At 52.3% G+C, this 13,086-nt stretch overlaps 1 protein-coding gene across 1 annotated transcript in view; it reads right to left on the bottom strand.

Annotated features, from left to right (window-relative positions):
- LOC144606985 (unconventional myosin-IXb-like) overlaps positions 1-13,086 on the bottom strand; it is a 119,630-nt gene that overhangs the window by 85,841 nt on the left and 20,703 nt on the right. Inside the window, 1 exon segment of the mRNA XM_078423486.1 lies at positions 4,902-5,810. Coding sequence (XP_078279612.1) covers positions 4,902-5,738 — 837 coding nt within the window. The 5' untranslated portion in view covers positions 5,739-5,810.

Genomic DNA, 13,086 nt, shown 5'->3' with positions numbered 1-13,086 from the left:
TAATTTTGCCCACTAATCTCCTATGACCCATGCCAGCTAACCTCGTCAAAGACCCATGCCACCCTGGCCACGCTCACATCTCACAGCTACCATCAGGAACAATGTACAGGAGCCCGACAAAACCATCACTCCCAGTCTCAAGAACTGCTTCTTCCCATCATCCATCAGGTTCTCGAACCATCCTGCGCAACTCTACCCCAGTACTGAACTAGTTTAGAGATACAGCGCGGAAACAGGTTCTTCAGCCCACCGGGTCCGCGCCGACCAGCGATCCTCGCACATTAACACTACCCTACACCCACGAGGAACAATTTTTACATTTAGCAAGCCTATTAACTTACAAACCCGCACGTCTTTGGAGTGTGGGAGGAAACCGAAGATCTCAGAGGAAACCCACGCAGGCCACGGGGAGAACGTACAAACTCCGTACAGACGGCACCCGTAGTCGGGATCAAACCCGGGTCTCCGGCGCTGTATCCGCTGTAAGGCAGCAACTCTACCGCTGCGCCACCGTGACCGCCCAGGGAGAACGAGTGGGAGAGTCTAGGACCAGAGGGCGCAGCCACAGAATAAAAGGATGTGCCTTTAGAAAGGAGATGAGGAGGAATTTCTTTAGCCAGAGGGTGGTGACTCTGTGGAGTTCACTGCCACCGACGGCTGAGGAGACCAAGTCTTATGTATTTTTAAAGAGGGAGATTGATACGCACTCGATTAGTAAGGGTGTCAAAGGTTACAGGAGGATGGAGTTGGGAGGAAAAGTTAGACCAACCATGATTGACAATAGACAATAGGTGCAGGTGGAGGCCATTCGGCCCTTCGAGCCTGTACGCACCGCCATGCAATGTGATCATGGCTGATCATTCACATTCAGTACCCCGTTCCTGCCTTCTCCCCATACCCCCTGAGTGACATTGAATGACAGAGTAGACTTGATGGGCCGAATGGCCTGATTCTGCTGCTATGTCTGATGAACATTGTACTGCGAACTTTGTGTAGGTTTCACCTTTGTGGTCTGGTTACCTTATATTACCGATCATTTACTGGGTTATTGATTATTGTATGATTATATTGATGCATTAAAGAGAGATTTCATGGTTCTGATCCTGGTGCATATATATGACAATTAAATCGCTGTTGATCAAGTTTGTTACATCCTCAGAAGGATTCTAATACACCTGGGGCACCTTGGTTGGCAGGGGCATCTCTAAACTAAACAGCACAGCGTGGAAACAGACCCGTCCGCCCACTGAGTCCACGCACACCACACACTGAGGGCAATTTTCCTTTGTCACAGAGGCCAGTTATCCTAGAAACCTGCAGGTCTTTGGCGTGCGAGAGGAAACCACGCGGTCACAGGGAGAACGTGCAAACTCCGTGCAGACAGCATGGAACCCGGGTCTCTGGCGCCGCGAGGCAGCAGCTCCACCACTGTGCCACCGCGCCGCCCATCATTCGTTTTCCGACGATAGAAACATAGAAAATCGGTGCAGGAGTAGGCCATTCGGCCCTTCGAGCCTGTACGCACCGCCATTCAATATGATCATGGCTGATCATCCAACTCAGTATCCCGTACCTGCCTTCTCTCCATACCCCCCGATCCCTTTAGCCACACGGGCCACATCTAACTCCCTCTTAAATATAGCCAATGAACTGGCCTCAACTACCTTCTGCGGCAGAGAATTCCACAGACTCACCACTCTCTGTGTGAAGAAAAACGTTCTCATCTCGGTCCTAAAAGACTTCCCCCTTATCCTTAAACTGTGACCCCTTGTTCTGGACTTCCCCAACATCGGGAACAATCTTCCTGCATCTAGCCTGTCCAACCCCTTAAGAATTTTGTACGTTTTTATAAGGTCCCCCCTCAATCTTCTAAATTCCAATCGAGTACAAGCCGAGTCTATCCAGTCTTTCTTCATATGAAAGTCCTGCCATCCCAGGAATCAATCTGGTGAACCTTCTCTGTACTCTCTCTATGGCAAGAATGTCTTTCATGACACATCGTCAAACGATGATGATTGTTCGAAGCTTGTCGCTCCAACAGTCCCTTGACGATCTATTCCAGCGTCTAATCAATTGCAGAACTGCCCTGCCTCGCCAACGTTGCACCCCAGCCAAAGCTTGCTCCTTGCTCAGCATTTTTTTTGGACGTGTCGTAGAGCAGGAAGTGGAATCCAAGATGCTCCAGAGCACATTCGTCTGGTGTAAACCACATCCCCCTCACACACACAGGAGGAAAGCCTCCCGCAAACATCACGCACTTTCATGTACACTCAGTAACTGACCACGACTCACTGCCTCCCACTCCTGCAGGACTTTCTCCCAGCCCATTCCTCCCAACACCAGCATTGCTGCAGCGGTAAGATGACCACGTTGCAGAGAACTTACGCGTCCTGAAGAATGATGTTCGAAAGCTACAGGAGCAGAATTAGGCCATTCGGCCCATCGAGTCCACTCCGCTATTTAACCATGGCTGATCTATCTTTTCCACTCAACTCCATTCTCCTCCCCATAACCCCCTTGCTGATCAAGAACCTGACAATCGTCATATGTTATAGGAGCAGAACGAGGCCATTCGGCCCATCGAGTCCACTCCGCCATTTAACCATGGCTGATCTATCTCTCCCTCCTAACTCCATTCTCCTGCCTTCTCCCCGTAACCCCTGACACCCGCACTAGTCAAGAATCTGTCAATCGCTGCCTTACAAATACCTAATGACTTGGCCTCCACAGCCGCCTGTGGCAATGGATTCCACAGATTCACTGCCCTCTGACTAAAGCATTTCCTCCTCATCACCTTTCTAAAGGTGCTTATTATCCACGGACACAGAGTTAATAGAGTTGCTAACTGTCCCGTATTAGGCCTGAAGGCCACTGTAGGCCCGGACAGTGTAGGCTAACGGAGTGTGTTCGGGGAGCGGGGCCGAGTGTGTTCGCCTAATGGAGGCTGCGCAGCAACCCGTCTCCCGGCCCTGGCGGCCGCCATTGGTGGAGCGGGAGCACGTGGCCGCTGGCTGGATGAGGTCACGTGGGGCGCGGGGCAGTGATGTCACCCTGTCCCGTATTTGGGAGTGAGATAGTTGGCAACCTTACAAGTTAATGACCAAAGATGTATGGGCGATTTGACCTTGGCAGGGAACGTAGTCAGTATCAGTGCAAGGACATATCGGAACAACCAGCTCCACATTGTATCCCTCTTGAGATCACGCTTTCTCTAGTCAACAACTAGGGCACCACCCTGCCCGAGGTTATTTGTGGCAGGTCTATATTGGTCCCGATCTTTCCTCGCCACCCTACTCCACCCCCCCCCCCCTCCCATCCTCATCCCCTACTTTCAGTCTGAAGAAGGGCCCCAACTAGGGTTGCCAACTGTCCTGTATTAGCTGGGACATCCCATACATTGGGCTAAATTGGTTTGTCCTGTACGGGACCGCCCTTGTCCCGTATTAGGCCTGGGGGAGGGCGCTGTAGGCCCGTGATGTGTAGGCTAACGGAGTGAGTTCGGGGAGCGGAGCCGAGTGTGTTCTCCGAACGGAGGTTGCTTAGCAACCCGCCTCCCAGCCCGGGGCGGCCGCCATTGGTGGAGCACCCTTGCCCCATATTAGGCTCGGGGGCCGCTGTAGGCCTGGACAGTGTAGGCCTGGAGGCCCCGGTGCTGCCTGACGGAGGTTGCGTAGCAATCCGCCTCCCGGCCCGGGCGGCCGCCATTGGTGGAGCGGGAGCACCTGGCCGTTGGCTGGGTGAGATCACGTGGGGCGTGGGGCGGTGACGTCACCTTTTGTCCCTTATTTGGGAGTTAGAAAGTTGTCAACCCTAGCCCCAACCCAAAATGTCACCCATCCATTTTCTCCAGTGACGATGCCTGACCTGCTGAGTTTGGCATAAGCCAGCATCTGCAGTTCTTTGTTTTGACATGGTAAAGGTCTGTCTCTCATCAAACATCAAGGTGAGGGACATTGAATTCACCACCTTGGGGTAACATCAACTAAACTGCTGCCCCCTCCCCTTTTCCCCCCACGCCCCTCTCCACACCCCCCCCACCCTCCTTGTATCTATCTCTCCCCTCCCCTCCCCTCTACATTCCTTCCCCCATTTACACAATAGCTACCAACACAATTCGTGCCTCATCAATCCTCCAGCTTCATAATTCGTAACTCTCTTATTTCTTTGTCTCACACCTTGTGTGTGTTCATCTTTGTCCCACCAACTGCCGAACAAAAACACCCCTCTTGTTTAACTTGTTTTTTAGCAAGTCGCAGATCAGGGAGTGAGGGGTGATCCGAGAGAAGTGCACAAACTCATCAGAGTAACAGAGAGACACAGAGTCTCTTGCCCAGAGTAGGCGAGTGTGTGTGTGTGTGTGTGTGTGTATATGCATATATGTGTGTGTGTGTATGCATATATGTGTGTGTGTGTGTGTGTGTGTGTGTGTGTGTGTATGTGTGTGTGTGTGTGTGTGTGTATGTATATATATATATATATACACACACACACACACACACATATATATATATATATATATATAATATATTATATATAAATACATATACACACACAGATATGTGTATATACACACACACGCACACACACACACATATATACACACACACACATATAAAAATACACAGAACTAACAAACGTACACAGAACACATATACAGGTGCTCCCCAGGTTACGATGCTTCCACTTGCGATAGTTCGACTTTGCGATGGTGCAAATGGCAGCGACGCTTACGGCCACGTGATCGCGTGTATTAAATGCATTTGGACTTACAATACTTTCGGTTTGCGATGGGTTTCTTGGAACGGAACCAGTGGAGCACCTGTACTGCACTGAGCGTTTTTTTTTGTCTATGGTGGGTTTTCACCGAGTGTGAAGCAGGCCCAAGGCCGTGCCAGCCTTACCTCCAGCACTGGCCCCGCTCCCAGGATGGTCCTCTCCACTCCGCTGGCGTACCCCTTGTGGCTGAGGGCGGTGAGGCAGTGGATGAGGAAGTTGGTGCTCTGGGTCTTGCCAGAGCCACTCTCGCCAGAGATGACGATGCACTGGTTGAGCTGCTTGGCCAGCATGGTGTGGTAGGCCACGTCAGCCACGGCAAAGATGTGGGGCTCCAGCTTGCCCAGCTGGTGGTTCTCGTACATCTTCACGTACTTGGGGTTGTAGATGGGCAGGAACTTGAAGGGGTTGATGGCGATCAGGATGTTGCCCGCGTAGGTGTAGATCTTGCGCCTGAGGAAGCGGGTCTTGAAGGTCTGCAGGATGGTCTCCTGGGTTAGGGTGGGCAGCTTGCACAGGTCGTTGTAGAGGTAGGGCTCAGGCAGCAGGAAGCCCCGCTCCACCAGGCTATGCTTCTCACGCTCCTTGGCCAGCAGCTGCATGTTGATGTAACGGATGGTCCCATCACTGTTCCTCTCCTGGAGGAGGAAGAAGTAGCCCTCGCTCTGGGGGTGGGCTTCCTGCGCCCGCCGGGGCCACAGCAGCACCCGCTGCACGGGCAGGTCGTTGGCGTCCAGGATCCACTCCTCGCCCCCGGACTCCTTCACCTCCGCCAGCACGTAGTACTTGGAGGTGTCCAGGTTCAGCCGCCCCACCACCTCCCGGATCACCTCGCCCGCCGTCACGCCCTTGGCGGCCTGCAGGTGGCAGCACACAGAGTCCTCGCTGTAGAGGCTCGGGCAGATCTGGAGCGTGTAGATCTTGCCCTCCTGCTGGTCCAGGCCCTGTGGGACCTTCACACTCATGCTGCCTCACGGGGGGGGGGGTCAGCTCGCCCTCACCATTCCACACCGTGCCCAGCGATCAGCTCCATCAACCTGGAGGGGAGGGGATGGGAGAGGAGAGGAGATGGGAGAGGAGAGGGGAGGGGGGAGGAGAGGAGATGGGAGGAGATGATGAGATGAGAGGAGAGGAGATGGGAGGAGGGAGGAGATGGGAGGAGGGAGGAGATGGGAGGGGGGAGGAGATGGGAGGGGGGAGGAGATGGGAGGGGGGAGGAGATGGGATGGGGGAGGAGATGGGAGGGGGGAGGAGATGGGAGGAGAGGAGAGGAGATGGGAGGGGAGGAGATGGGAGGGGAGGAGAGGAGATGGGAGGAGAGGAGATGGGAGGAGAGATGATGGGAGGAGAGGAGATGGGAGATGATGAGATGAGATGGGAGATGATGAGATGAGATGGGAGATGATGAGATGAGATGGGAGAGGTGAAGATGAGAGGAGAGAGGGGTGATGAGGAGAGGGGAGGAGATGAGAAGAGAGAGGGGAAGGAAAGGGAGAGGTAGTAGGAGGATGAGAGGGGAGGAGGAGAGGGTGGGGTGGGAGGATGAGAGGGGAGGAGCAGAGGGAGGGGTGGGAAGAGGAGAGGGGAGGAGGAGAGGGTGGGGTGGGAGGATGAGAGGGGAGGAGCAGAGGGAGGGGTGGGAAGAGGAGAGGGGTGGAAGAGAAGGAGAGAGGAAAGTTATTTAACATTACTTCAATGCGTCGTGTGTTTGTGACGATACAAATTCACATTCTCTTCCCACCTTTACAAATACCTTCGACACTAAAGCCAAGGAAGTGGAATCACAATTCCACGCCGAGGTGTGTCAATGGCAAACCGTGTGGATGTTGTTGCAAGTGGATCTCCACCGCTTGGGCCTGTGGGCCGTGGCATCATGATGGGGGGGAAGGGCAGACGGCATCTTCTCTCTCCGCCTCCAGACCCAACTCATAAGTTGCCGGAGCAGAATTGGGTCATTCAGCCCATCGAGGCCTACTCCACCGCTCAATCATGGCTGACCAATCTTTCTCTCTCAACCCCACTCTCCCCATTATCCCCTGACACCCGCACTAATCAAGAAACTGTCAATCTCCGCCTTAAAAAATACCCATTGACTTGGCCTCCACATCCGTCTGTGGCGATGAGTTCCACAGATTCACCACCCTGGAGAAACTCCTCCTCATCTCCTTTCTGAAGGTACGTTGTTTTATTCGGAGGTTGTGCCCTCTGGTCCTCGACTCCCCCACTGGTGGACACATCCTGTACCACTAGTGTGGACTCATGCTTCTCAAACACTGAGATAGTCCCTGCCTCAACTACCTCAATTGAGAGAGTCCCTGCCTCCTCTGGCAGCTCGCTACATATGCCCACCACCCTTTGTGTGAAAAGTTTACCCCTCAGGTTCCTATTAAACCTTCCCCTCCTCACCTCACCTCACCTCAAACCCATGTCCTCTGGTTCTCGATTCCCCTACACCGGGCAAATGATTCTGTGCATTTACCCTATCAATTCCTCTCATGATTTTGTACATCTCTTATAAGATCACCCCTCATCCTCCTGCGCTCCAAGGACTAAAGTCCTAGCCTGCTCCACCTCTCCCGACAGCCCCGGCAAATCTTCTCTGCACCCCGACAAGATCTTTTAAATCGTTTTAGGGTGCCAAGGCCGGTCACGGTGGCGCAGCAGTAGAGTTGCCGCCTTATAGCGAATGCAGCGCCGGAGACCCGGGTTCGATCCCGACTACGGGTGCTGTCTGTACAGAGTTTGTACGTTCTCCCCGTGACCTGCGTGGGGTTTCTCCGAGATCTTCGGTTCCCCCCCCCCCCCCCCCCCCACTCCAAAGACGTACACGTTTGTAAATGAATTGGCTTGGTAAATGTAAAAATTGTCTCTAGTGGGTGTAGGATAGTGTTAGTGTGCGGGGATCGCTGGTCGGCGTGGACCCAGCGGGCCTGTTTCCACGCTGTATCTCTAAACTAGAATGCTGTTATAGCACCTGCCTCAACTACCTCCTCCGGCAGCTCATTCCATTAATGACCTCAGGGTTTTACATGAAGTCACCCCTTCACTTTTATGCTCTCTGAAGATACGAGACCAGCTTGAAAATCCTTTCCTTATAAGGCAACCCATACATTCCAGGTAAGACTCCAGCAACCCTTCTCCGAATTGCTCCCTTCCTAAATTAACGAGACCAGTAGTGCACTAAAGAGCTGATCTCACCAATATATTATATATAAACTGAACCACTGCTCCCTGTTTTTGCATCCAATTCCCAGCAATTAATGATAACATGGTTAGCTTTCCTAATTATGTCTCTGCACATTATCATATCATATCATATATATACAGCCGGAAACAGGCCTTTTCGGCCGTCCAAGTCCGTGCCGCCCAGCGATCCCCGCACATTAACACTATCCTACACCCACTAGGGACAATTTTTACATTTACCCGGCCAATTAACCTACATACCTGTACGTCTTTGGAGTGTGGGAGGAAACCGAAGATCTCGGAGAAAACCCACGCAGGTCACGGGGAGAACGTACAAACTCCTTACAGTGCAGCACCCGTAGTCAGGATCGAACCTGAGTCTCCGGCGCTGCATTCGCTGTAAAGCAGCAACTCTACCGCTGCGCTACCGTGCCGCCCAATTTTCTTTTATCAGGCAATTGAACCATCCTATCCACAACTAGGGTGCGATCTCAAGCTACCATCCACCTCAGTGGAGACCCTCGGACAATCTCTAATCGGACGTTTTTTCCTTTATCGCGTATCTGTACACTGTGGACGGCCCCATTATAATCATGCTGCCTCACAGCGCCGGAGACCCGGGTTCGATCCTGACTACGGGTGCTGTCTATACGGAGTTTGCAAGTTCTCCCTGTGACCACGTGGGATTTCCAAAGACATGCAGGTTTGTAGATCAATTGGCCTCTGCAAGTTGTCCCTGATGTGTTGATTAGAAGTACCATCTATCTTATTGAAGTCCCTCAGACTATCTTTAATCGGACTTCACTGGACTCTATCGTGCACCAACCATTATTTCCTTTATCTGCACACTGTAGATGGCTCGATTGTAATCATGTACAGTCTTCCCGCTGACTGGTTAGCACGCAACAAATAAGCTTTTCACTGTACCTCAGCACACGTAACAATAAACTAAATCCTAAACTAAACCAATCTTTACTCAGGGAGATAGGCCCAAAATGCTGGAGCATCTCAGCGGGTCAGGCAGCATCTCAAGAGAGAAGGAATGGGTGACGTTTCGGGTCGAGACCCTTCTTCAGACTGAGATTCGGGGGGGAGGGGGAGGGAAACTAGTGATGTGGAAAGGTACAAAGATCATGCAAGGTGTGGAAAGGACAGATCAAAGAGGACAGGAAATGTAGAATGGTTCATTGTTGGCCTTCACAACGAGAGGATTTGAGTATACGAGTAAAGAGGTCCTTCTGCAGTTATACAGGGCCCTGGTGAGAACACACCTGGAGTACTGTGTGCAGTTTTGGTCTCCTAATTTGAGGAAGGACGTCCTTGCTATTGAGGCAGCGCAGCCTAAGTTCACGAGGTTAATCCCTGGGATGGCGGGACTGTCATACGAGGAAAGATTGGAAAGACTGGGCTTGTATTCACTGGAGTTTAGAAGGATGAGAGGGGGATCTTATAGAGACGTATAGAATTATAAAGGGACTGGACAAGCTAGATGCAGGAACAATGTTCCCATTGCTCGCCCCAGCTCCTTGCACCCTCTCTACACCCTCCATGTTTATTATGGAGGCGTTACCATGTCCAGTGACCAGAGGGAGGCCACAACTATGGAGAGATCAGCAGACACCCAAAATAAAATTAATGATAATCTCCAAATGGCAGGATGCACAACCGTCTAAAAATGACAGGATACACAATCTTAAAAACAGAATCTGCCCCAGTGTGGATGTATCTGGTGCAATTATTCCCAGCCTCACGCCCCTTCAACTAACTCAAGAGTCACACAGTCATACAGCGTGGAAACAGGCCCTTCGGCCCAGCCTGCCCACACTGAACAACATGCCCCATCTACACCAGCCCCATCGGCCTGTATTTGGCCCATATCCCATCCAAACCTTTCCTATCTGTGTACCTGTCCAAATGCATCTTAAACATCATGATAGGAAAATAACTGCAGATGCTGGTACAAATCGAAGGTACCACAAAATGCTGGAGTAACTCAGCAGGTCAGGCAGCATCTAGGAGAGAAGGAATGGGTGACGTTTCGGGTCGAGACCCTTCTTCAGTACATGTGACAATAAACTAAATCCTAAACTAATGGGTGACGTTTCGGGTCGAGGCCCTTCTTCAGACTGAAGAAGGGTCTCGACCCGAAACGTCGCCCATTCCTTCTCTCCTAGATGCTGCCTGACCTGCTGAGTTACTCCAGCATGGTACCTTAGACATCATGATAGTGCTTGCCTCCTCCGGCAGCTCGTTCCATACACCCACCACCCTTTGTGTGAAAAAGTGACCCCTCAGATTCCCAGCAAGTCTTTCCCCCCTCACCTGAAACCTACTCTGGGGTAAAAGACTGTACCCAATCTAATCCACTCACGATTTTGCACACCCCACATCCTCCTGCGCTCCAAGGAATGAAGCCCTAGACCTGCTCAACCTCTCCCTGTAGCTCAGGCCCTGGCAACATCCTCCTGAATCATCTCTGTGGCCTTTCCAGCTGAACATCTTTCCTATAACAGGGTGAACAAAACTGAACACAATATTCCAAATGTGGCTTCACCGATGTTTTATATACCTGCAACATGACCTCCCAATGTCTATGCTCAGTAGACAGATACTCATTCTATAGTCAATTCTATACTCAACACTCAAGACTGATGAAGGACAACGTGCCGAAAGCCACTTTCAGGGAACTATGTACTTCTGGATTCCTCTGCTCTACCACAACACTCCCAGAGCCCTACAATTTGTGTGGATCCTGCCCGTGTTAGACTGCCCAAAAATGCAACTCCATGCGATTGTCTGTATTAAATTCCATCAACCATTCCTCAGCCCACCATTTCATCCATGCCAACAAGTTGACTAACCCAGCCTCTCACTCAGATATTAAACATAGAAAATAGGTGCAGGGGTAGGCCATTCGGTCCTTCAAGCCAGCACCGCCATTCAATATGATCATGGCTGATCATCCAAAATCAGTACCCCGTTCCAGCTTTCTCCCCATATCCCTTGATTCCGCTAGCCCGAAGAGTTAAATCTAACCCACTCTCTAGAAAACATCCAGTGAATCGGCCTCCACTGCCTTCTGTGGCAGAGAATCCCACAGATTCACAACTCTCTGGCTGAAAAAGTTTTTCCTCATCCCTGTCCTAAATGGGGGTTGCTAACCTCCTCACTCCCAAATAAGGGACAAAGGGTGATGTCACTGCCCCGCGCCCCACGTGACCTCACCCAGCCAGCGGCCACGTGCTCCCGCTCCACCAATGGCGGCCGCCCGGACCGGGAGGCCGGTTGCTATGCAACCTCCGTTACACGGCGCCCGGGCCTCCGGGCCTACAGTGTCCAGGCCTACAGCGACCCCTGGGCCTACAGTGTCCGGGCCTACAGTGCCCCCCCCCCCGGGCCTAATACAGGACAAGGGCGGTCCCGTACGGGACAAACCAATTTAGCCCAAAATACGGGATGTCCCGGCTAATACGGGACAGTTGGCAACCCTAGTCCTAAATGGCCTACCACTTATTCTTATATTGCTTTGTTCTAGAGAGGAACGCCGGCTAACATAGGATTCTCAGTCTGGGAGGATGTGCCTCAACTGATATTCACTATAGGGCTCTTTATTCTCTTCAGAAACCACCAAACCAAGTTCCTGAATTAGCCACACTTCCTGTCACATGACGGGCTTCTATCCCAGTTAATCACCAGGCTGTCCAATTTCTCAATGAGACGCTGCTTGTGAACTTAGTCATCTGACCTCCGGCCACCCAGAGAAAACAACACCAGGGGGTTCGAGAACCAGTTTTACTGGAGTAACTCGGCGGGTCAGAAAAGTGCTGGTCTTTTCTCGCCCTTGCCCCCCCCCCCATCCCCAGCTCTTCACCCTCCCCCCTTTCCCGTACATACAAACTCCGTACAGACGGCGCCCGTAGTCAGGATCGAACCCGAGTCTCCGGCGCTGCATTCGCTGTAAGGCAGCAACTCTACCGCTGCGCCACCGTGCCTCCTGTACTTGGCGCAAGTGTGGCCCGTCCCTCCCTACCTCCCATGCCACAGGGGTCACCCGGGCGGCCGTCTTCCATTTCATCGAGAGTTCAGCGAGGGGTTTCTCCGGTTTCTGCCCATGCTCCAAAGACGTACAGGTGTGTGGGTTAATTGGCTTGGTGTAAAATTGTCAATTGTCCCAAGTGTGTGTGTGTGTGTGTAGGATAGTGTTAGTGCGCGGGGATCCCGGGTCGGCGCGGACTCGATGGGCCGAAGGGCCTTGTTCCCCCGCCGTATATCTCCAAACTAAACTGTAAAAGAATGCCACTGGGCAGGGCAGGGCATGCCATACCAGCGCTGCCCACTGCCCACGAGGGAAGATGCCGCCTTCTCTTCAACATCTGCACTGAGCTCCCATTTATAAATAGACTGGAAGGGATTCCTGAAATAGTGTTGGCTGGCGGGGCATGTGTGGCTCTCTGTTGAAAGTCTCGGGACAGCACAGTCGCTGCCAGTGATGCCCGCTCGCCCGCCTCGGCCCCATTCATCGCCGCTGCCGGGTCACTTGGAGACAACCAGCTGGAATGAAAGGGTCCCATTGTCATTCGGTGCGAGAGCCGGGGGACAAAGAAGGCAGCGGAGCTGGACTGGAAGAAGTTGCACAACCTCCAGTGGTTTAAATAACAACCAGGTTACTTACAGATCACAGCAGTAAACACAGAGACCTCACATTCCCCAATCTCCCCTGACTCACAGACAGGACTCTTAAAACCAGGAGCTACGTTGATTGGATATAAGGAATTGGAGACCCATCACTGTGTTGAATGTAGATTACAAGATCCTGTCTAAGGCCATCGCCAACCGGGTCAAGTCTGCTCTGGGACAGGTGATCCACCCGGACCAAACCTGTGCTGTACCTGGCAGGAAAATCTCAGACAGCCTGGCGCTGCTGAGAGATACCATCGCCTACGTGCAGGACAGACGGGTGGATGCCTGCCTGGTCAGCTTGGACCAGGAGAAGGCCTTCGACAGGATATCGCACACATACATGAGGGACGTGCTCTCCAAAATGGGCTTTGGGGAGGGAATCAGGAAGTGGATCCAACTGCTCTACACCGATATCTGTAGTGCAGTCCAAATCAGTGGGTGGGAATC

Source organism: Rhinoraja longicauda, chromosome 28 (genome assembly GCF_053455715.1).
Source record: "Rhinoraja longicauda isolate Sanriku21f chromosome 28, sRhiLon1.1, whole genome shotgun sequence".
NCBI lineage: Eukaryota > Metazoa > Chordata > Chondrichthyes > Rajiformes > Arhynchobatidae > Rhinoraja > Rhinoraja longicauda.
Note: the sequence above shows the minus strand (reverse complement) of the source record. Positions and strands in the feature narration are given on the sequence as shown.